The sequence below is a fragment of the Lithobates pipiens genome, unplaced genomic scaffold (assembly GCF_037356315.1).
Source record: "Lithobates pipiens isolate NorthernLeopardFrog02 unplaced genomic scaffold, aLitPip1_a1.2 Scaffold_19, whole genome shotgun sequence".
In the NCBI taxonomy this organism is placed as follows: domain Eukaryota; kingdom Metazoa; phylum Chordata; class Amphibia; order Anura; family Ranidae; genus Lithobates; species Lithobates pipiens.
In genome coordinates, this window is record NW_027507764.1 from 125,181,835 (window position 1) to 125,208,136 (window position 26,302).

The window sequence follows — 26,302 nt, forward strand, 5'->3', positions numbered from 1 at the left end:
CTGAAAAAGGCTTGGATTAAAAGCAATTGCGATTACGGTGCCCAGATCTTTTATCACATCTTGTAATTGCGGGTAATCAGGTAGAAATTTTAAAAGTTTTAGGCCTAATGTCTTTCCCCATCTGAAGATCAATACAGACTTTGTATAAGGATCTAAGGATCTGTCCTTTTTTATGGGTTCGTTGTACAATGAATTTTCTCCTTCAGTCAGTTGAGTTGTGTGAGTACTGTTTTAGGTCCAGGTCAGACTCACGACAGGCAGATGTTGGAGAGCCATCTACCTCATTTATGGCCAGTAGGGTTGCATTGATACTGGTATTGGTGCCAACACATGAGTACTCGAGCAAATGCTTTGATACCTGAAACCGATGCGATTTGAGCCAGTACAAAAAAGATGGGTTCAAATCTCACTGCAAAGAATCACATGCTAGTCAGAGTGACTTAAAACGGGAGTCCGCCGGGACTCCGCATTTTTTTTTTTTTTAAAAGCCAGCAGCTACAAATACTGCAGCTGCTGACTTTTAAAATAGTGACACTTACCTGTCCAGCGCGCCCGCGATGTCGGCACCCGAAGCCGATCTCTAGATCGTCTTGTCGGGTGCTGCCGCCGCCATCTTGGGTATGGGAATCAGGAAATGGAGCCTTTCGGCTTAATTTCCCGGTTCCCTACTGCGCATGCGCGAATCGCGCTGCGCAATAAGGATGGTCCCCGCTGCCTCTGGGATCTGTGTGTTTCCCAGCAGGCAGCGGGGCACTTGCGGAAAGGGGCGGGCACTTGCAGAAAGGGGCGTAATCTATGCCCCTTTCCGCAGAGAGCTATCCCGGAAGTGGGTGCAGAATACCTGTACTGTACAGGTATCTGCACCCCCCTCCCCCCTGAAAGGTGCCAATTGTGGCGCCGGAGGGGGGGAGGGTTCCGATGAGCGGAGGTCCACTTTAGGGTGGACCTCCGCTTTAAGCCTGGGTCACAGAGAAGTGGTGCGGGAAACTGCATGTAATTCAGACAGAAATTGCACCGCATTCCTGTTCAAATCTCATAAAATTCTTAGCAGTGGGATTTGAGGCCATTCGTTTTGTATGGGTTTAAATCACACTGCAAAGGTATTTGGTACTCGATATTGGCGAGTACCTGAGCGGACGTATCGGTACTTTTACTCACTGGTAAAAAAACGGTATCGGTGCAACCCTAATGGCCAGCTTTAAACAGGAAACAAAAACACAGGAAAACAAGCACAACATTTTAATGTTATGATATGTTAGAGTTAGTATGGATTGTAATGTTTTCTTTAAAAAAAAAAAAAATACATATCAGATTATTATATATCAGATATATCAGTATATCAGATTAATAAATCATAATGCACACATTTTACCTTCCCCATGAAGACCTTGCAAGCTTTCCAGCTTCTGTCTTTAGGCACTCTTCCACGGGGGGCAAGCAGCACCATCACTGCCGCAGTAACGTTAATAACAGCATCTGGTGGATTCGGAAATGTTTTCAGCTCAGTAAGGTTTATCTAAATGGTAAGGAGATAAGGGCAGCAATATTAAGGATTGTATGCACAGATTTCATACTAGCCAACATTTCAATTTTTTTTTCCAGGGACACTTTTTTGTTGTGCGTCCAAGCCACTGTAAGAGGAGAATGTACTTTAATTAGGAGTGGGGCATTCATTTAAAATGCATGTGGTTATAAAGGCTTATCATTACCCTATTGTACAATTTAATTTAAAAATACTTTACAGAAAGATGTATCATAATAAGAACAGAAAGAAAGCCATGATGGTATTGTTTATTAATAAAAAAAAGATTTATTTAGATACAGTGGTGTGAAAAAGTGTTTGCCCCCTTCCTCATTTCCTGTTCCTTTGCATGTTTGTTACACTTAAGTGTTTCGGAACATCAAACCAATTTAAACAATAGTCAAGGACAACACAAGTAAACACAAAATGCAATTTGTAAATGAAGGTGTTTATTATTAAAAGGTGAAAAAAAATCCAAACCATCATGGCCCTGTGTGAAAAAGTGATTGCCCCCCTTGTTAAAACATACTATAACTGTGGTTGTCCACACCTGAGTTCAATTTCTCTAGCCACACCCAGGCCTGATTATTGCCACACCTGTTCACAATCAAGGCATCACTTAAATAGGAGCTGCTTGACACAGTAAGGTCCACCAGAAGATCCTTAAAAGCTACACATCATGCCGAGACCCAAAGAAATTCAGGAACAATTGAGAAAGAAAGTAATTGAGATCTATCAGTCTGGAAAGGGTTATAAAGCCATTTCCAAAGCTTTGGGAATCCAGCGAACCACAGTGAGAGCCATTATCCACAAATGGCGAAGACATGGAACAGTGGTGAACCTTCCCAGGAGTGGCCGGCTGCCCAATATTACCCCAAGAGCGCAGCGACGACTCATCCAAGAGGTCACAAAAGACCCCACAACAACGTCCAAGGAACTGCAGGCCTCACTTGCCTCAGTTAAGGTCAGCGTTCATGCCTCCACCATCAGGAAAAGACTGGGCAAAAATGGCCTGCATGGCAGAGTTCCAAGGAGAAAACCACTGCTGAGCAAAAAGAACATCAAAGCTCGTCTCAATTTCTCCACAACACATCTTGATGATCCCCAAGACTTTTGGGACAACATTCTGTGGACCGATGAGACAAAAGTGGAACTCTTTGGAAGGTGTGTGTCCAAGTATATCTGGCGTAGAAGGAACACTGCATTTCAGAAAAAGAACATTATACCAACAGTAAAATATGGTGGTGGTAGTGTGATGGTCTGGGGCTGTTTTGCTGCTTCAGGACCTGGAAGACTTGCTGTGATAAAAGGAACTATGAATTCTGCTGTCTACCAAGAGATCCTGAAGGAGAATGTCCGACCATCTGTTCGTGTACTCAAGCTGAAAGGAACTTGGGTTCTGCAGCAGGACAATGATCCTAAACACACCAGCAAGTCCACCACCGAATGGCTGAAGAAAAACAAAATGAAGACTTTGGAGTGGCCTAGCCAAAGTCCTGACCTGAATCCTATTGAGATGTTGTGGTATGACCTTAAAAAGGCCGTTCATGCTCGAAAACCCTCTAATGTAACTGAATTAGGACAATTCTGCAAAGATGAGTGGGCCAAAATTCCTCCAGGACGCTGTAAAAGCCTCATTGCACGTTATCGCAAACGCTTGGTTGCAGTTGTTGCTGCTAAGGGTGGCCCAACCAGTTATTAGGTTTAGGGGGCAATCACTTTTTCACACAGGGCCATGATGTTTTGGATTTTTTTTCACCTTTAATAATAAACACCTTCATTTACAAATTGCATTTTGTGTTTACTTGTGTTGTCCTTGACTATTGTTTAAATTGGTTTGATGTTCCGAAACACTTAAGTGTGACAAACATGCAAAGGAACAGGAAATGAGGAAGGGGGCAAACACTTTTTCACACCACTGTAGATGGCCATACATGACTACTGCTGAATCAGTTGAAATGGGAGCATGGTTGGCCCTGTTGGCACCACCCAGCTTAACAAAAGCCAGCTTCAAAATCGAAGGAGCTGGGTGGAAAATGATCAGCCAAAAATGGACTGCATCCAATCACAAACAGTCATTCAGACAGAAACAGTCATTCAGGCAGCTACTGTGTAAATACGAAGCCAATCAGAGTAGATTCTCCCATCTGTTTTGTGTGTATGGGGGAGCTGAGTGAGTTGCCTCTTTCGGGGCTGAACAAGAGAATTTTTAGCCTGGACAATGAATTTAAAGTACGACACTCTAACAATTCTTGTAGAGAACACAGTGATCAAAACCAATCACACTGCAGATACATTTGGCATAAACTATTTAGAAAATACCATTTGACACTGACCGTTCTGAGTACTGCAACTCTTGTTGTGATTGCTGATGGGTTGTAGGTTTTGGTTTCATGTAAAGCTAGAAATCTCCTGCATGTATGTAGTGAGGGATTATACACTGACCATGAATGTAAGGGGGGATTTACACCGACAACCAATGTAAGAGGAGAATTTCTACACTGATCACCACCAATGGAAGGGGGGTCCTACCACCAATGTAAGGGGAAAATTTCCACACTGACCACCAATATAGGGGAAATTTAAACTGACCAGGAGTGTAATGGGGAATTTAAACTGATTACCAACGTTAGGGCAGACCCTACACTGATCAGCAATGTAATGGGACATTTACACTGACCACCATTGTAAAGAGGGACTTTACACTGACCACCAATGCAATGTGGAATTTACACCAACAACCAATGTTAAGGGAGATTTCTACATTGACCACCAATGTAAGAGGGAATTTGCACTGGCAACCAATGTAAGGGGGGATTTCTACATTGACCACCAACGTAAGGAGAAATTTACACTCACAACCAATGTAAGGGGGGACGCTACACTGACCCCCAATGTAATGGGGACATTTTCTTTTTTTAAATATTTTATTTAGTGGTATGTGACATACAATGCATAGGTAACTTCACACAAAATGAAATATAAGCAATTACAAACATGTGATCACATAGCATGGGTATCTGGGCCATTCAGAGGAAAAGAATACATGTGCACCATTGTGAACACGGCAAGAACCCGAATACCCAGGATGTGTAAAAATGAAGTTTCAATACCTCGGGTTCCCCCAGCACCCAAAGTACTATAGGTATTAGCCCAGATACCCTTGGAGAATTTTAGTATCTATATATAGGGGAAGAGTATTGCGCAGTGGTCAGTTAGGGTCGGGACATACTGATGTTTTTCTTTTTTTTTTTGGAGAGAGTTAAAATGGGAGATAGAGAGACTAAAAGAGAAAGGGAGAAAAGAGATTAGTTTTGGGATGGTAATTGTGGAATAAGGGATGGGGGGGAATTTGGATAGAGTGGAGGGGGTGGGACTTCCACCCAGGGATCAAGGGATATCCCTGGCCTGCTAGTCCGTTCGATGTTCATGGTTTGGAGCAATCATAATGAGCGTGCTCTGTCTCGCGGAGGTATTCTTCCGAAAAGCGAAACTGGGTCCAATAGAACCACCTGTTCCCATGTTCCTCCGTTTTATCCTGAATCGTGACAGTCAGGTCTTCCATTCGCTCAATGTCATGCACCCTCGCGAACCACTGGGCCACTGTGGGAGTGGATTGCTGCTTCCACTGACTTGGAATGCAGGCTCTAGCAGCATTGAGGAGGTGTTTAAGTAGGGATTTGTGATAGCGCTTTTTTGACATGGGAGTGAGATTAAGGAGTACGGCTGCAGGATCATTGGTCAGGGATGTGTCTGTGAACTTGTGGATAAGTCGTAGGACAGGCTGCCAGAAAGTCTGTATTTGTGAGCACTCCCAGAAAATGTGGAGAATAGTGCCTGCTTGTTGCTCACAATGCCAGCAATGGTCAGATTGACCGGGGAATATTTTGGCCAGCACAGACGGCATGCGATACCAACGTGTGATCAACTTGTATGAAACCTAGAGAGGATACCGCGAATAGGGCCATTGTCCAGGAAAAGTTCTTCGAAAGGATGGAGTTTTCTAGGGAAGAGCGAGTGTTTTGGTAAGGATCCGAGAAAGTGGGCGAGCTGTCTGGCTCTCCAACTATCCAACGTAATGGGTGCCTGCTCTAACCTTATGGTCCCTGTGGGTATCCATCCCGTGGGTCTTAGAAGTTGGGCCGCTCGTATAAGCCCTTTCGTTGCCTGCCTGGTGAAAGCCGGATCAGACAGGCCCGGAGGAAATCCAGGATGACCAATGATTGGGGTCATGGGGGATGGAACGTTAGTCAAGTGGGAAAGATGAAAAAATTGTTCCATCTCGGCGAGCGAGGGGGCGAATAACGGATGAGAAGTCACACGGGGCTCCAACGGCCTGCCCGCGCAGGGCAGACCAGCCAATGGAGCCCGTGCCATCTCCTGCTCCAGTGAGACCCAAAGCTTCAATTCCCCGTGTCGGCACCAGTCAACCACCCGTGTCATGTGCGTCGCTGTGTAATAAAGAGCAGGGTCTGGGAAGCCGATACCTCCCCTCAGCTTCGGCCGAAGCAGCATCGCCCTACGCAGATGTTTGCCACGCCAGAGGAACTTAATAAAAATGGAACGAACCGCATGGAAGAAAGTCTGGGGTATCTTGATGGGTGGAAATTTTCTTTTAATTAAAATTAGTTTATTAAGAAAAACATAAAAAGGTACAGAAAACAGGTTCATAGCATTAAAAAAAAGGGTATCCATTGTAACAATTATACTTTTCAGGAGACAAAGTAAATAGAGCAAGAACAACCAGTATTCCACAACAGCAGTCAGATACAGTATTGCAATACTAAACAAAAAAACTGCCAAGGGTGAGTCATGAATAATCAATTAAGTCATAGAATGGTACCTTTGGAATACAGAGTTGTAGAGGAAGGCATCTATAGCTGAGAACAATAAGCATGACAACAAAAACTCAGAAGTATATGATACAGTATGACATGTAATGGGGACATTTACACTGACCCCAACACAAGAGGTGTATTTGCAGTAGCCAATGCCATAGAGACCAGCGATGTAACAGTAATACTTACAGTGACACTCCCCCCATCAACAATCTCTGCATCCTTTTCCATCCCCTCTTAGAACACCTTTGCATCCTAAATCCTTCTGCTAACCTCTGCACTACAAACCCCTCTATATTCAACTCTGCGCCCCAAACTATTCCTCTGCACCGCAACTCCCTGATGCCCGGTAGACTCTTGAGTATGGTGACTCTTATTCTTAGGAATTTGATCGTAATTCACATGTATGTATTATAAATTAGGAGATTTATGATAGGATTTATTATATGTTTTGGATTTTTTGTAATATGTGTTGTTTTTATTCAACCTAGATTTTGTACACCACTCATATGTGTTGAGAATCTCAATCCCAGCCTTCAGAGTTTGGATAAGACAAGATTATATTAATGTAACGTGTATATTTGGGCTGGGTGTGTGACATAACCTCTCAGAGGAGGTCCATTCACTATGTACTATAGGTGATGGTTGCTTGTTTTTATGAATTACTAGTATTTTAATGCATACCAATAAATAATATCCTTTATTTTAAAAATCTGTGTTGGGTGCCTTAAAAGTCCAATTGTCGCTTTTTTCAATTGTTTATTCATATACAGAATGTGGCATCTTGTTACTCAGCCCGGCCCCATATACAGACAATTAAGATACAATATCTATTCCCACCCTCTAGATGCACTCCAGTAACCAGTTTTATTACCATACACTATGCATACTCCGTACATACACTATTGTTAATGCAAAAATACCTTAGGTTGTAAAGTACGTAAGCATTTATGAGGTTAAGCTTTGGCAAAATACAGATACTCCCAATCCACCGGCCTTCCTCTACTATGATTACAGCTAATCTCCTCATAGAATGTTAACAGGTTGGTCTAGCAAAAACGATCTTTCATTGATACATGCAGGGTTCTACTAATGATACCATTTTCATCAGCAAAAATGTTCGAATATGGTCCCTTCAATCATCATTTCAATAGTTTACATACTACTGATGTTAGGCTGACTGCTCTATAGTTTCCAGGTATATATTTCGGCCCTTTTTTTTGAAGATTGGTACCAAGTTGGCTTTTCGACAATTGGCTGGTACCATTATAGTAGGTAAGCTCTCCTTAAAGATTAGGAATGGTGTAAGCCATTTGGTCCTGGTTATTTGCTACATTGAGTTTTTCAAATCTTTTTTGAACACCGGCTTTTGTTAGCCACCAGGGTACATTTCATGTTGCTTTACTAGCAATACTGTTTTGTATATTATGCCCCTCTTTTCCTTTGTAAAAACTGAAGAGACAAATGTATTTAATAAGTTGCCTTTTCCTTGCCACTTGTAACTAACTTCCCCTGATTATCCTTTATGGGACCAATATGCTATGACCTCGCCTTTGACATTTTCTACTCCCACAATCCACAAGCTGGCCCCCTAACGTCTGAAAGCGAAATCTGTCACTTTGCTTGGAAAGTTTGGAGACCCCCACTTTAGAAGAAGCCATTAAGAAGCCTGAACCAATACTTGGGAAAACAGTTTAGTGAAGAATGCAGCTAGGATTGTGTGCTCAATTTATCCATCAAACACTGGTCCTATCACCCGGTTGAATGTTGAGCAGAGAGCCTAAAGGGTAGACCCCCAAATACAAGCTTTACATTATAAGCAAATACTGTTGTTTAAGAAAGAGCATCCTGGTAAATGTAGGGTACTCATAGACAAAAGAAATGCCACCTGCTTTGTCCAAGCTCATGTGGATTACATAATCCACATGATCCACTATGCATGTTTAGCCTCGAACAGTAATGTTGATCTAATTTGATATGCTTATATTTACCATACAAATGACATATTGTCTCATTTTAACTTGCTCATACACAGACATATAAATCTAAAAAAAGGAAAAGTCATTTGCATTTTGGCACCGAAATTTATCATTTATTTTTTTGCCAAGTATGTGGGACAGGAAATGCTCTATGAAAGATGCCTCCCTGATGAGCAGAAGAAAAGAGAGCTCTGGTCATGGGAAAATACAATTGAATTCTTGTAAAACATCAGTTAGACATCTTTAAACCCCACACATTATCTTGTCAGGCGTTGTTAAATCACAGCTCCTACTGAGAAGCAAAGCGTTCTGTTTACGGCTAAAGCGCCAGTTATCTCAGCCATAATGCTGACAATTATCTATTGTACTCAGTGGTAAATATTTTATGTATTACATATATCTCATTTAATGCCTCAGTTTTGTGCCCTTAAAGACAACTCCAGACAAATCTTTAAAATGCCCTATAATCTGCTGGTGTAATGAAGACTCATGTAATAATGCTGCTGTTTAACTATCTTAATTACCTGAAATCGGTCCTATATAAAAGTTTCCACAGGCCAGCTGAAAGTTGAAATCAGGTTTGCAGTAGAAGTGCCTAGTTTACTTGATAATGGGTGGGGGATAAGAGAGCAGAGCTCAGAAGGAGCTTGTTAGAGAGGGTAAGTGCAGAATATGATGCAACAAGGGTGGATGGAACTTTACAAAGACATATGCAAGTAGATAATACATATGCCGCTTAGCAGTGCTTTTACAGTAGTTCTATAACTGTGACAAAAACCTCTGATAATACTAAAGGTTTATTTTGCTGAAGCATGTAAATATCTAAAATTTAAAAGGTGCACCCCTAGAAAACTGACAATTCCATTTTGTGTGGATGCCTGAAAGTTGACTTATCTACTGGCCTGAGATAATGGCTGTGAGATTCTGTCTGTATTTGAGGTGTCAAAGATATTAATGGGGGGGGGGGGGGGGGTCCTACTTTGAATAAAGGATCATCCATACACTTTATATTACAGAGAATGCAAGGCACGTAACTAGACACTTCCTTGGGTCTAATTTAAATAACTGAATATAACCAAAATACAAAGCTTGCTGTGGGAGCCCCGTAAAACCATCTACTGGTTATCTGTATACCATTTGTGCTAACAATTCATGCTGTGGATATTCTGCAGAATTCTTGTGATACCAGAACCCACAGAGCTCTCTATCAGGATACTCCAGCATTGCCATCTTGCTGCTATAGCCCTCAAGACAAACACAAATCTATGGGATGCATCCCATAAGTTATGTCTCGACTCTAAATAACAGTGAATTAACATCTTAACTAGAGCCAAGTATTATGCAATTACTTACCTTGTTAAGAGTATCAAGAGCTTCTGTTGCGGCAACTAATGCTGGTTCAGCTTTCATTAGATCATCCTCACAGTCCTTCTGTTTTACAGACACTTCCAATTGTATTGATGCAACCTAGAAGTCAAACGGTTATTCTCTTTCTAAATCAATGATTGCTATTGCCAACAATGTAAATAGTGCCTGCAACATTGAATGCCGTATAGCAGGGATATGCAATTAGTGGACCTCCAGTTGTTGCAGAACTACAAGTCCCATGAGGCATAGCAAAACTCTGACAGCTACAAACAGGACACCCAGAGGCAGAAGCATGATGGGACCTTTGCAACAGCTGGAGGTCTTCTAATTGCATACCCCTGCCCTATAGTCTTCTAATGCCACGTACACACGAGCAGAACGTCCGACAGAAAAAGTCAGACGGAATCTTTATATCATATATTCCGATCGTGTGTATGCCTCATCAGAATTTTTTTTATGAACATTCTGACGGATCTAGAAATAGAACATGTTTTAAACCTTTCCGATGGAACCAATTCCTATCGGGAAAACCGTTCGTCTGTATGCTGTTCCGATGGACCAAAAACGATGCATGCTCTGAAGTAAGTATTAGACGGAGGCTATTGGTTACTGAACTTCCCTTTTCTAGTCCCGTCGCATGTGCTATCTCACCGCGTTCTTAATGATTGGACTTTGGTGTGATCCTGTGTACGCACAACAGTTTCAGCGGAACTCTGTTGGAAAAACCTTCGGAGTTTATTCTGACAGGAAATCTGGTCGTGTGTACATGGCATAAGTTGCCTACTGACTACAAGTTATATCTTTATATGGTTAAATGTAGAGTAGCACGATCACTCAGCAGAGCTGAAAACAGACGTTTTGATTCACGTTTATAACCTGATGTTTAATATAAAATTAACATTTGTACAAAATCTTTAATTCACAAACATTTAAAGAGAAACGTAAGCCAGAATTTTAATGAACCGGGAAAGGGTTAAAAAAAATATCTTTTTTTTTTTTTTTACTGCTGCCTGCAATCTAGCTAGAGATATTCCTCCCATTTTTGTCCCAGTGCTGATGGTCAGGAAGGGACAGACAGAGGTAATAATCTGTTAGAGGTTTAAAGCTTTCCCAAATCTATCCAAAGTTAAAAGTAAAATGCTTTGGCTGGAATAATGCTTTTTTTTGTTTTTGGATAGAGAGGAGAGGTAAAACCTCTGAGAATAACATTTCATTGAATGCAGAGTTTATCAGCGTGTGGGTGGTCTATGTTGACGAGTAAAAACCTGATAGAGGTTCTAACCCTTCCCCATTCTACTACTAGAAGAAAAACTTTTATTGTTGGCTGCCTGATGTGTGGCTCAAATTAACCACTTTCAGACCGGACCAATTTGCTGGTCAAAGACCAGACCACTTTTTGCGATTCGGCACTGCGTCGCTTTAACTGACAATTGCGCGGTCATGCGACGTGGCTCCCAAACAAAATTGATGTCCTTTTTTTCCCACAAATAGAGCTTTCTTTTGGTGGTATTTGATCACCCCTGCGGTTTTTATTTTTTGCGCTATAAACAAAAATAGAGCGACAATTTTGAAAAAAACGCATTATTTTTTACTTTTTGTTATAATAAATATCCCTCAAAAATATATAAAAAAACATTTTTTTCCCTCAGTTTAGGCCGATACGTATTCTTCTACATATTTTTGGTAAAAAAAAATCACAATAAGCGATTATTGATTGGTTTGCGCAAAAGTTATAGCGTTTACAAAATACAGATAGTTTTATAGCATTTTTATTAATAATTTTTTATTATTTTTTTTACTAGTAATGGCGATCAGCGATTTTTATTGTGACTGCGACATTGTGGGGGACCCATCGGACATTTTTGACACATTTTTGGGACCATTGTCATTTATACAATAATCACTGCTATATAAATGCAGTGATTCCTGTGCAAATGACACTGGCAGTGAAGGGGTTAACCAGTGGGTGGCAGTGTAGGGGTTAAGTGTTCCTAGGGGTGTGTTACTAACTGTGGGGGGGTTGGGCTTTCATTTAGTAAACACTGATCTCTGCTCCAATCACATGGAGCAGAGATCAGCGTCACTAGTTGCTAGGCAGAATGGAGAAATGTTGTTTACAACGGCATTTCTTAATTCGGCCGCTCCGTGAGACAATCGCGGGGATGCCCGCGGCGATCGAGTCCGCGGGTCCCGCGACCGGACTCATGGAGGTCCCGACCAGCGTGGGAGCGCGCCACCGGAGGCGCGCTCCCGATGGCAGGGCGGCAAATTTAAAGGGACGTACATGTACGCCCATTTGCCTGCCCGTGCCATTCTGTCGACGTACATCGTCGTGCGCTGGTCAGCAAGTGGTTAAAGTGCACCTTTTCTCAGACTATGACATTAAGGGCCCATTCACACTATTGCTTCGTGGCAACATGCGCATTACCCCCAACACACAGCACATGTGCTTGTACAACACAGTCCTTTTCATTCTGAATGGTACCCAAACACATCTTGCCAACATGTGTGACCTGCAGTGCAGTGCTCTGCCAGAAATGATACATGTGAAGTCTCATGCAGTCTGAGTTAAGCAGTCCATTACAATGAATGGTCTGCGTTGAAGCAAAGCATGCCAATGCATGTGCATTTATGCACAGCTACAGTTTGAATGGGCCATAAATTATTTGCATATGCTTAACAAGCAGTAATGTGAAGTTTACACTAGGGTCAGTCCTTGCTGCCCCTCTGAAAAACAAACCATGGTGGATTGCTTTTCAGGGGCATTTAAAGGCAGTGAGGAGGCAACATGTCACCTCCTCACTGTCTATTTTAACCCTGCTAATGTCGCACCCCCACACCATAACCAAGTGCATTGTACATGAATGCAGGGTAGCTGCAGCGTAGCCAGATTCACTTGAATGGGTCACGTTTGGTGGTGGTACATCCTGCCAAATGCAACAGGTGAATAACTTTTGCCATGGATGTGGTATGTGTACAACCCCCTCTGATTGCCTTTGCAGCTAAAGGGGGGGGCACTAAAAACAAGGTTTAACTGCCTGTTTTTACTGCCCCCTGTCCCTGACTGTAAACAAGCCCTAAAATTTTTAAATAACAAGCCATCCCTGACTTTTAGCTGCTTGTAATGTGAGGTCACTTATTCTGAAAGATCCATAAAGATTACATCAGACTTCTAAAGCTGGATATACAAGTACAGTTTTTTTTTTTTTTCGTTTAACCAGCAGGTTGAACAAAAAACTGGCAGATCCCTGCATCAACACAAGCCATGTTGATGCAGGAATCTCTCCCACTGTTCTATTGTATTCTGACAGCAGGAACGCCATTGTCCGTCCATCTGTCCCCTGTCAGAATACACAGATCAGTGCTTGCAGCCATCGGCTGTCAGTGCTGATCGAATATTGGTTGTCCACCATGAACATTTGACAGAAGCCAGTCATTTGAATAGACGGTGTTTTTTCAACCTTTTTTCAACCAAGGCACCCTTTAAAATTTGCCAGAATCACAGGGCACACTAGTCAAAAATGTAAAAAAATGCAAATGTTAAGAACTCTGCCTTATGAACTACTGAACACTGCCTTACAAATTACGGAACTCGAAGCAGCTTTCAGTAGTTTGTAAAGCAAATTTCAGTGGTTTGTAAGGCAGTGTCCAGTAGTTTGTAAGGCAGTGTTCAAAGTGCAGTAGTTTGTAAGGCAAAGTTCAGAGTTCAGTAGTTTGAAATGCAGAGTTCCCCAAACTATGCATTACAAAATACTGAACTCTGCTGTTTGGGGTATTTCTTTGTCCCTTTGCTGCAGCACCCCAGAGGACTCTTCATGGCACCATGGCACGCCGATTGAGAAATTCTGTTTTAAGTATTGAGGCCTCTGGTTCAGCATACCCACAAGAATTCTGTGAAGGTGGGCAGCAAAGGCAGTCTGCATATTTATCTAGAGGTAAACTTGAAATAAGCTAAAGGTGTGGAAATTCAAGGGAAGGTCAAGTGGCAAACAAGTTGGAAAAATACAGTTTCCTGGTCCAATGATCACAATTCTGCACATTTTGTTACCTGGAGGCTTGTTGAAAATGGTTTGCCAATAAAAGTACTTTAAATGTTACTCAGCAGCAGGAGATGACTCTGATACACTTACCTTTTGCTCCTCGGCATCAGCAATGGTCTTTTCTTGACTCACTTTCTCAGTCTGAAATCCTATTTTAGTAATTAGAGCTTCAGCATCCTGATTTCTCTGTTTCAGTTCTGCCTCTTGAGAGGCAAGTTTGGCTTTAAGATCTTCTACCTGGAGGAAAAAAATATATACTTTTTTAAATTTTTTTTTTAGAATTTCTTGGTAAACTAGTGCATTAACTTGCGTATTAATGGAATTTCTTTATTGAGAAATTGTATAAAAGATGTACAGCTAAATAACATGCTTGTACTTTGTATAAATGATTTGTTCAGTTTCATCAAAACCCAGACTTTTTTTTTTACTGGTGGTCTGTTCTTACAACAGTCAACTGAAGGAATACCTACCATCACAGTCATAGTAAAGAACATGTTAGGGACACTTGGATAAATCAGGGGTGGTAATTATTCCTCTCTGGATTTATTTAGAGGTCCAAAAGGGTAAAGTGCACTGACATGGAACAATTGGCCATGATGGAGATTCTCACACCTCTAACTAGTGGCATTAGCAAGAACATGTATAAGCCATATGGAATGATAAAGAGGGGACATGCAAGGAAAATAAAAAACTGCATTTTAGCTTGCACATGATTGAATAATAAAATCAGCAGAGCTTCCCCTCATTTCAGATCTACCCCTCAGATATACAACGACTGCATTTCCAAGTGCACTTTCAGTGCAATTTCAAGTGCACTTTGCACTTGTAGTGCAAAGTGGATTTGCCTTTCGTAAATAACCCCCACAGGGTATAAAGACTCTGTCAGCACAAAACCTTGCAAGGGGAAGACGTTTTTAATACCCCACTTCTCAATCCAGCTGTCAGGTGACATTCTGCAGAGCCAAGGCAATGAAGGATATATGAAATTGCAAAATGGTGCTTTCTTATTAGAGTCATTGCTTATGCTTACCATGTACACAATGTGCCTCCCCCAACATCAAACACCCTGTGGGTAGTCAAGCAGGAAAGTTGGGGGTATTTAACAAGGTGTAAAGTCATTTTTAATGGAGTACAGACACAAGAAAAGTGTTTAACAAGATGATGGACATCCTGCCACTTATTATGGTTACCTCTTTTTGCCTGCAAGTGTCTTATGTTATACTGTATATTGCACTGCCTCCCACTGCTGTATACCTACAGTCAGTTTTGCCTGGCAGAGACTTATTGTAGCAAACGCTTATCATAAAAAGTCCTGATAAAGCAGTGTTACTTGAGTGTCTTTGTCTAGAAGTGCTTTGGTATATATACACATGCATACATGTACACACCATATATACACTTCACTTGTACATATACTATGGGGGAGAACCCACTGGCTGATCGGGAAATTCAAGGGATGTTGTCTTTTTTTTATCCTCTACAGGATAGTTGTGCATCGTCTCCACTGCCCTGGAAGCCGCTATTACCTGAGGGGACATGAGGATTCTGCTTGCAAACAGGAGAGGAGGCCCATGTTAGGGACTCGGACTGTTGATGTAGTTCTTTGACTTTGATTTGGAGCTTTTGGTGGTGGATGGGCACCCAGTTTACTCCTTCCCAAAGGTACAGGGAATAATTTTTATAATCATTTCACATCTCAGTCACTGTATCTTATTTTGCTGCATGTCTAGTCAAAGAATAATTTAAAATGCATGAAAGTTTACCTGAGATGCTGTAGTTTTCAGTTTTTGTAAACCATTTTCCAAATGCTCCATTTTTTGAGATAGCTCTTTCCTTTTTTTATCAAGGAGATTTTTGTATAAGGTTATCTGTTCCAAGAAACTTTTTGGCGTGGTATAATTATATCGTTTCTCATTCTGGTAGTATTTTGTACTCATTTCATTGACACTGGTGTGTACATATGCCATGAACTGGCCGATTGACTCCTTAACGTTTGGCTAAAAGAAAAATGCATGAAACGGAAAAAGACTTGTAAAGCTAAATATTTTAAAGTGTACGAAAGAGTAAATATGGCACAGTGAAATTTCAGTGAGACTAAAGAAGGCCACACACTTGAAGATAAGGTTGCTAAATCTGATTGGTAAGAGACCAGATTTTTTAGCATGTTTCAGCATGCTTTAGCATGTTAAATCTAAAAAATCTGGATGCTGAGCCACAATTGGGAGATGCTAAACAATGGCAATATAGAGTTGAGGTCAGTAGATGAACACATTTTGCATCCTATGAAAAAATAGAAATAACTAGCAAAAGTAATTAAGTCTTTCCACAGATAGGCCATTTATCAGAATATTTGGTGCAGAACAGTCTCTTCTACTGTGATAAAGCTGGCAATCTAAATGAAAATCTTTTTAAAAAGCAGATGTAATTTAAGAACAAAATATGGTGCAAAAAAGGAGGGTAGGCAAACAAGGCCTAGATTTTTAAGCCCCTTAAATTGGCTTTCTGATCAGGTTCACCTCTCAGTTTTTCAGGGGCACCTCATTGGAAGCCCCCTGCAAGTCTATGGGCAGGCTTATAGATCTGCCCATAGACCTGCATCTATATCTACCTCTAATGCCGCGTACACAGGGGCGGACTGTATGGCGTACTTAGTCCGTCGAAACACATTTCAGCGGACAGTTCGCTCGTGTGTGGGCTTCAGCGGACTTTTTCAGCGTGCAGTCTGGCGTACTAAGTATTTCGGATTTTTCGAAATTCTGTCCGTCGTACTTTGGTTTCAGCGGACAATCCGCTCATCAGTAGGCTAGTTCGACGGACTTAGAATGGCGCATGCTCAGAAAGGATTTACACGGCGGAAGGGTGCATTGCTGTGTATTGGACTTCCTATTTCTAGTCCCGTCGTACGTGCTGTACACGTCATCGCGCAAGCTTTCGACGGACTGTTTGTGCATCCGTGTGTGGTCAAGTCCGTTCAGTCGAAAGTATGACGGACTGTCCGTCGGATTGTATGACGGACTAAGTACGCCATACAGTCCGCTCGTGTGTATGCGGCATAAGTCAGTCCAGGTCTGGAAAAGGACCGCGTTTTTCCCTAGACATAAACTTCAGAGGTTGCATGACGTAAATCAACACAAGTCTGTTTACATCCAGAAGCCCATAGATCCAACACAGGTCCGCCACAGTCATCTGTCAAAATGCGGACATGAAACTGAACAGCACCATGACATCCATCCCAAATCTGCTGTGATTCAGCAGGGGATCTGCTCATAAATCACCTGCCGAACAAAGAGAAGCACACCTGTGTGAAGGGACCCTGTGTTTTTTTTTGTGAGGATGATTTTAATCATTTGAGCCCCCACAGCTCTATATAAAGCAACTATAAAGAGGTTGGATAGCGAAGAGATTTGGTTTTGCCAATATTGATGTTCATTAACAAATAAACTCTTCCACAGTCTATTATTGCTGTGGCATCTTCGTATTTTTACAATGATGGATATGTACCTTAAACTGGCTCAGTACACCCATTAAGTTTGGTGTCAGTGGAGTGTTTGTAGATATGAGTGCTTGTATCACTGCTTGTGTGTATGGGCATCACAGTGCATACTGCAGTCTTTGGTATACAGCGCCTAGAGGCGATTCAGTTCGCATTGCGCGCTATACAAGTATTTAATTAATTCATTCATATTAAGCAGTCCTGAGATCTAACAATTTAGAAACCCAGGATATTTATCTTCATAATTTTTATAATTGAAAAATGTGATGTTGTATATGCATTTCACCAATAAAACCTGCAACTACATTTCTTTAAGTATTTGTTGTACTCGCAGACTTCTAAATTAGTTGCATTCGGTGGACTCAAACCCTCATAAATATAACAATTATTTATGACTTTCTTTACACGATTAACAACCTTCAATTAATCACAGAAAGTCTGGAAATCAATTAATAAGAATTAGATGAGGAACACCTAGTCTGGGCAAAGTTACACATAATTTACCAAAGCGCTGTCAATAATTGTTCCAGTTCCAGATGTATTACAGAATGTTATCTGACTGTTTAATGATGCAGGTAAATGACTACATATTTTACAATTATTAAAGGAAGGAAGCATTTTAACAGATTGACTTTCCAGGTTAATATTTTGCATGAGAAAAACTAGGTTATTATTGACATTAAACCAGCATGCATTCTATTTGTCTTATCAAAGATTGACAAAACAAAATGTGTATGTATACTGTGTAAACAGGAACACATATCTGAGCTTGCATTTATGGTATGTGCATGAGACACAGAGGGGGTTATTTACTAAAGGAAAATGTGCACTTGGAAGTAAAGTCGCTGTAGATCCGTGGGGGACATGCAAGGAAAATAAAAAACAGCATTTTAGCTTGCACATGATTGGATGATAAAATCAGCAGAGCTTCCCCTCATTATAGAACTACCCCTTAGATTTAGAGCGACTGCACTTTCAAGTGCACTTGCAGTGCAAAGTAGATTTGTCTTTCGTAAATAACCCCCAGAGCCTCATATAGTGCCTTGCTTAAGTGTTTACTCCTTTGGTTTTTAGATTTGGTAGTGTTACAAGCTGTAATCAGGATGGATTTTTAGCACACGATTTACAAAACATGCATTGTTTTATTGTAAAAACAATTTTAATTAACTTCCTGAACTCAATTGTCAGATTAACAATCTTAAGCATGGTGTCCTGGGCTGACAGTATATCAGTCTATGTTCTATGTTAACCTAGGAGTGCGTACCTGTGTGCACCCCTAGCCGAGAAAGTGCACCGTAACTGACAGCTGCTGGTTTCAGACCTGTGATCATGAACAAATCTACTGTCACTGCATTACAGTGTTAAAAAATAATAATAACATTGGGAAGAGCTATTCAAAATTTGATTAAACACTGTAAAGTGTAAAATCCATTTTTTCAAGCTTGTCTGTTTGTTGACTAATAAAAAAAAATAAGCAGGTCATTTTTCCAAAGAAATAAAAAAAAACTATATTGGTTGAAGTCCTAATGATATAAACACATGTAGGCCTCTTGCACACTATTGCCTTTAAACTCAGAAATTTTAGGCATACAGGTGTTATTTTTGTCCATACTGATCTAAATGCAGCTCATTGTTTTTAATGTATATGTATACACTGGTGCATAAAAATGAGAAAAAACAAACATACAGAAATCTTAGTTGCCGGTCAGTATTTACACACATACCCGCACAGATATGCATATGTACACGCAAACTGTGCAAAATGAACACAAGAAATTATGGTCAGGAACAGTGATATATAAACATCAGCACCATGTGTGGGCACTCTAATGCCCTGTACACACGATAGGATTTTTTCCGATGGTAAATGTGTGATAGGACCTTGTTGTTGGAAATTCGGACCGTGTATAGGCTCCATCACACATTTTCCTTAGGAATTTCCATCACACAAAATTTGAGATCTGGTTCTCAAATTTTCCGACAACAAAATCCGTTGTTGGAAATTCCGATCATGCGTACATAATTCTGATGCACAAAGTGCCACACATGCTCGGATTTAAGCAGAAGAGCAGCACTGGCTATTGAACGTAATTTTTCTTGCTCGTCATACGTGTTATACGTCACTGTGTTCTTGACGTTCAGCATTTCAGACCAACTATATATATATGACCGTGTGTATGCACGACAAGTTTGAGCCAACATCCATCGGAAAAAATCCAATGGACTTTGTTGCACAGGGCATTATGGTGTGATAAAACAGTAAATGCTTAATGTGTTACTGTTAGCACGTATGTTTACTAAATTAGCTCTGCTACCGTTGGCTACGTTTATGTGTGCCGCAGAGTTTGGGGCATTTGGCAGGTGGTGAGGAGGCAATCTGTTACCTTCAACTGGTAGCATTCAAGTGACTTGAACTATTACAGTGACCTTTGCTTGCTTTCAGGTCTTGTACCGAGTGGCTGCACTGCTGCTTACTGAACACAGGAGGATACTGTGTTCCGGGCACCATTCAGAAAACACTATCCACTATCTCAATGAAAATATAGATTGTGACATCACTGCCCCACTTCGCTACGTCAGCCATCCAGAGAAAGCTCTGTATTCACTGAGAAAATGCAAAGTGAATGGTACCCATGTTGAGCAAGCAACCTCCTGTGTTCATTAACCAGTTGCCTACCTTAGGCGTCTTGCAAACGTCCATAAAACCCCCTTCTCTGTACACAGGAGGTGTCTTGCACTATCTTATCTTTTCTTATCTCCTTATACTCAACTACTGTGCACAGCCCATGGGATTCTATGACTGGGAGCTAGGCAGAAGTCTTCCTCACTGAATGATCATTCAGACAATCTCAGTGAGAATTCAATGTGAAATTTTAAAGTGATTGTAAAATCTCAGCTTTAAAAACAAAAAAAAAACAAACATGTTATACTTACCTCCTCTGTGCAGTTGATTTTGCACAGAGCGGCCAGGATCCTTCTCTTCTTGGGTCCATCTTTGCTGCTCCTGGCCCCTTTCCCCTATCGAGAGCCCCCACAGTCAGGAGCTTTCTATGGGGGTACTGGAGCCGAGTCACAGCTCCGTGTGGCCATTCAGACATGGAGCTTCAACTCTGCCCTGTCCCCTCTCTCCTCTGATTGGCTGGCTGACTTTGATTGACAGCCGCAGGAGCCAATGGCACCACTTCTGTGGCTCAGCCAACCAGGAGTGTCCCTGATGGCTTAGACGTTCATGGACCTCGCTGGAGAGAGATGAGGCTCAGGTAAGTAATTAGGGGATGCTGGGGTGGCTGCTACACACATACATACACACACACAAAGTGTTTTATCTCAATGCATAAAATGCATTAAGATAAAAAACTGTCTCCCTTTACACCTCCTTTAAGCCAAAACAACAAGTAACACAGTAGCTATCTTACCTCCTGCATTCCCTGACAGACAGATTTGTGAGTGAGAGAGCTACAGCTGACAGAGGAAAGTTTTTATTGTGTGCACAGGGAGTTAACTCTTAATTACTTAACTCTTTCATTTCAACCTGCATTATCACTATTTAACAGTTTCATCTCCTGTTTCATGTTTCTATTTAAATTATTTGTTAAATTATTATACTGATGCATTATGATAAAAATGAAATGTGTGCAAAAAAAAAAAATTTCTTTTATAAATAACTTTAACATGCTTTGTACTAAAAAAATTCAATTTTAATCTTGCAGTAAATAGAACAAGCGGTAGAATAAAATGTATATGGTTTCCTCACATTAATGGTACTTCTGTTCAAAATAGTACTGCTCAAACTTGAAAAAACTTATTTTTTTCTGATTTTTACTTGTTTTCCCCTTAAAATGCAAATAAATTAAAAATATTCTCAGAAGACTTTAGGGTCACAGGGAAGCCCAGTTTGTCTCCCAAAAAACAATATATGTATCAACTCTTTATCATATGTATTTACAAAGTTATAGACTCATAACCAGACACATAGCAGAAATATGAAATATGGTCTGGTCCATAGGGGGTAAAACACGTGTGAGAGCTGGAGTGGTTAACCCCTTCCCGCTGATGGTATGCAGATATGTGCAAATGGGCTTTTATCCATGAGGCCGCATATCGGCGTACCTGTCTTTGTGCTGGGAGTGTGCCGCACAGGGTGCTCCCAGCACAGAGACTGGTTCTCACCGACAGCTCATACTAAGGATTGGATCCTGGAACTCCTAGTTGAAGGTCACCTGATCGCTGTCACAGCCGCTGATTGGCTATCACTGTGATTGGTTACTGTGCAGCATGCCCCTGTGTTTACTTTCACTTCTGAATGGAGAGAAATATACATTTTACCTTTCTCTCTTTGCAGGAGATAAAACTTTGAATAAAAAAAAGTATGTATAAAGAAAAAAAAAAGTAAAAAATATCTAGATCAAGGTTTGATCTAGGTCAGTCCCAGGGTTAGTGTTAGGGTCAAGTTAAGGGTCAAATGTCAAGGTCAGAGTCAAAGGTTATGTATATTTCTGAAGGAATTAAAATAAAAAAAAAGCATTTTTTTAAATTACTGTTAGTGTGTTTAGGTAGGATAAAAAAAAGCTAAATTTGCACTGTTGTTTCGGGGACCTCCTATTTGTACAAATATCATACACAAATGTGGTATCGCTGCGATTGTCAGGAGTGGGAGAATTTTTTTTGGATTGTTCTTTGGTGGTAAATTATGGTCATAGCAAGAAATATACAGTAAATAAAAAAAAATGTTTTTTTTGTTTACTATTTTAGGACAGTTTTCCTATGATAATAAAAAAGCTTATTGATAATAATGGAAGCACATGAAAAAGCATGTTGTTGATAATGCATGCAAAACACATGAAAACATTCATAGGAAGGTATCAATCCACCTAATCTTAGTTTTCTCTTCAATATGTTGAACTCACATAATTTAATATTACTGTATGGAAGTGTATCACTAAGTTGTAAATTTTTTATTTATTTATTTACCAAGGAATACTTTTTCTGAGTAAATAAAATTCTACCACTTAGCCCTTGTACACACGGTCGAACATTCCGACAACAAAATCCATCGGATTTTGTCCGAAACTGGTGTTGCATACACGCGGTCGGACAAAGTTGATGGAAAATCTGATCGTTCGTAACATGATGACTGATGCTAGTAGCCAATAGCTTTGGTCTAGGAATTTGATCTGAGCATGCGTGGCACTTTGTCCGATTGGAATTTCTACAAACGTTCGGACAAAGTCCGATCGGATCATGTTGTCGGAAAATTTTATAGCTCAGCTCTAAAACTTTCTCGGTCGGATATCCCGACGGAAACAGTCCGATGGAGCCCACACACAAGTGTACAAGGGCTCAGACAAAAAACTGAGGATGGCATAAAGTATCTAAAGTCAAACATGTTGGATAGAGTAGCGAAGGGTTAGACGTTCAGTCAGGTTTTATCCTGCCTGTGTCCCTGATGGGGGATTTATTCTCTCTATTTGTCTCAGAAGGAAAATCTAAAATTTTGATTGGTCAAAACAGGAATAGAAGGAAAATCTGTCAATTGGGACACTTGTACTTTTGACAAAAAGAGGACTTTTTCCCTGATTTTGCAAAGCTGAATAGGAAATAATGTCTCTACTCACATAGTAATAAACTGTAGCAGAAGTGTGTGACTCACAAGACTTGCTAAACAGAATTAATATATATTTTTTGCTAAAATAGTTTACATAAATGTATTTCAACCATTTCAACACCTTTATGTATTTATTTAATATTCCATTTAAAATGGTTGCTTCGACTTTTGTGCAAAAGCTTCAATTTACTCTGTTACCCAATACACATTATCGCTTATCTCTACAACACTGTTACAATTGTCTGCTACTGGACTTACATACATGGGTTTACAATTTTTACTATGTTCCTGGTATAAGGATACCGGTATCATGATGCTTAACTGTCATACTAGCCCCATGCACCTGTTAAAATTCTATATGATGTAAGAGACAGTCCTCCAGAAAAGTCAGAAATGGCTTTAGATACATTATCTTCAAGTGGTAAAATAACTATTGTTGTAGCATAAAGCTTAACAAAGTGGCACAGCGTGAGAGACATGTCAAGCCACGGAGCAGCTGGCTGTAATTCATGCTGCTTTTGCAGAAAACACTAATCGTAGCTGAACTGGATTCTTTGATGATTTGCCTCCTTTGCATTTGTAATTTGTAACTTTGTCTTATGATAAGGTCAGCGGTGACAGCACTTCCTGACCTAACAGCTGTGGCTTCTGAAAGGGTCATTGTGCAACCACTAATTGCAGTAATTTCATTAACATAAATTGTTTATTCTGCCAATCAGATTTAGATATTATTTTTTTACTCAAACAGCCTGTTTTACAATATAATATAAAATGCTAATTAATAGGTAAAGTAACAGTTAATGCCAATCTGAATAAGTGCCAATGAATTTTTACAATTCCTTCTTCATACTGTGCCCGACAAGAATTGAACAAAGTATAGTAAGTGGTGTATTATAATGAAAGTTTAAAGAAAATTATTTAAGCAAATTCTGTCTTATGATAATTTCATAAGCAATACTGTAGTTTCCTGCCACACTTTCAGTCTCTTGTGTAAAAACGACTCAGGGGAGCAATAAAGAGGAGTGGGGCTGCAGTGTTAAAGGGAAAATATAATTGTTTGGGACAATAATCTTTTGACTTTTACATTACAATGTTTTAACCTGTTAATATAGTTCTTTTTTTTCCCTATAGAGCACTACGAGAGTTCTAAAGAGAGAGCACAAGCTTTTTGCTTTCAGACTCTCAGCCTCAGAATGAAATCTCATATCAAGCTGCCTGTGCAAAGAAAAAGGGAAGGAGAGTGAGGAAGGGGATCAGAACTCTAAATTCTTCAATTGTGTGTAAATTCTAAGTTGAGCTACTGAACTCAACAAACACACATTTAATTAGCCGAAGAATGGGAATACCAGATGTTAAGTAGCTGACAGAACCACCGGCTGGCTGTATTTGAGAATATAAATTGGGTCTGTGATGTCATCACGCTAAAGCTACCTTGATGACAATGTGGCCAAGCCTTGTTTGTTAGCTGTCCGACTTTATGCCTTTGCATTCCTTTGGTACATGTAAGGCCGCGTACACACGGGCGGACTGTTGGCTCAACTTTGTCCGCTGAACAGTGTTTCAGCGGACAGTCCGCTCGTGTGTGGGGCTTCAGCGGACAGTTTCAGCGGACAGTTTGACGAACAAAGTTTTTCGGAAATTCCGTAAAACTGTCCGCTGAAACTTGGTTTGAGCGAACAGTCCGCCCGTGTGTAGGCTACTTTCGAAATGAGCAAACTGTTCCCGCTCGGAGGGAAGTCTGCTCATTTCGAGCGCGTGTGCAGGTAGGCGGGGCCCGCGACGGAGACGTTGCGGGCTCCGCCTCCTGGAATGGACTTAAAGGGGAACCCCAACGCCGAAAAAAAATCGGCGTGGGGGTCCCCCCAAAGTCCACAACAGACCCTTGTCCGAGCACGCTACCCGGCCGGCCAGGAAAGGGGGGCGAGCGAGCGCGCCCCCCCTCCTGAGCCGTACCAGGCCGCGTGCCCTCAACATGGGGGGTGCCTTGGGGAAGGGGGGGCCGCGCGGCCCCCCCACCCCAAAGCACCTTGTCCCCATGTTGATGAGGACAAGGGCCTCTTCCCGACAACCCTGGCCGTTGGTTGTTGGGGTCTGCGGGCGGGGGGCTTATCGGAATCCGGGAGCCCCCTTTAATAAGGGGGCCCCCGGATACCGGCCCCCCACCCTATGTGAATGAGTATGGGGTACAATGTACCCCTACCCATTCACCTGTGAAAAAAGTACAAAAAAAACACAACACAGGGTTAAAATATTTTATTGCACAGCTCCGGGGGTCTTCCGTCTTCGGGGGTCTTCTCGCCGGACTCCTCCGCTATCTTCTTGTAGCTCTTTTGCTAGCGGAGGAGTCCGGCTTTCTTCCTCCCCGCCGCCGGCCTCTTCTCCCGACTTCGGGGGTCTTGTCCCCCTCTTCGGTTCTTCTGCCGGCCACCGCGCCTTCTTATAGCTCTTTTGCAGGCGGTGGCCCGGTCTTCTGTCGCCGCTGTCGCCGCCGCCTTCCGTTCTTGTTCTTCTTCTTGTTCTTCTTGTTCTTCTCCAGGAGATGTTGACACGTCGCTCTCTCCGGCCGGAATGCCAGAGCCGCGCTGAGCGGCCACTTATATAGTGACAATGGGGCGGTGTCACATGGTATATGTCACATGGGTTGGTCACATGGTGACCCCGCCCCCTTACGATGTCATAGTCCCCATGTGACCAACCCATGTGACATATACCATGTGACACCGCCCCATTGTCACTATATAAGTGGCCGCTCAGCGCAAGATAGCGGAGGAGTCTGGCGAGAAGACCCCCGAAGACGGAAGACCCCCGGAGCTGTGCAATAAAATATTTTAACCCTGTGTTGTGTTTTTTTTTGTACTTTTTTCACAGGTGAATGGGTAGGGGTACATTGTACCCCATACTCATTCACATAGGGTGGGGGGCCGGTATCCGGGGGCCCCCTTATTAAAGGGGGCTCCCGGATTCCGATAAGCCCCCCGCCCGCAGACCCCGACAACCAACGGCCAGGGTTGTCGGGAAGAGGCCCTTGTCCTCATCAACATGGGGACAAGGTGCTTTGGGGTGGGGGGGCCGCGCGGCCCCCCCTTCCCCAAGGCACCCCCCATGTTGAGGGCACGCGGCCTGGTACGGCTCAGGAGGGGGGGCGCGCTCGCTCGCCCCCCTTTCCTGGCCGGCCGGGTAGCGTGCTCGGACAAGGGTCTGTTGTGGACTTTGGGGGGACCCCCACGCCGATTTTTTTTCGGCGTTGGGGTTCCCCTTTAAGTCCATTCCAGGCGGCGGAGCCCGCGACGTCTCCGTCGCGGGCCCCGCCTACCTGCACACGCGCTCGAAATGAGCGGACTGTTGCCTCGTGTGTGGGCGAGTCCGCTCATTTCAAAAGTTGCGCGGACTTAGTACGACGAACAAAGTTTGCCGTATTTGTCCGCTCAAAAAGTGCCGTGTGTGGGCGTGTTCGTTC

General features: G+C 41.9%; 1 protein-coding gene across 1 annotated transcript in view; it reads right to left on the bottom strand.

Moving 5' to 3' along the window:
- Positions 1-26,302, bottom strand: part of DNAH11 (dynein axonemal heavy chain 11) — a 404,290-nt gene that overhangs the window by 99,748 nt on the left and 278,240 nt on the right. Inside the window, exons 57-60 of the mRNA XM_077491239.1 lie at positions 15,511-15,744; positions 13,838-13,984; positions 9,693-9,806; positions 1,373-1,516 (exon numbers count right to left, since the gene is read on the bottom strand). Coding sequence (XP_077347365.1) covers positions 1,373-1,516; positions 9,693-9,806; positions 13,838-13,984; positions 15,511-15,744 — 639 coding nt within the window. The remainder of the gene's footprint in view (positions 1-1,372; positions 1,517-9,692; positions 9,807-13,837; positions 13,985-15,510; positions 15,745-26,302) is intronic.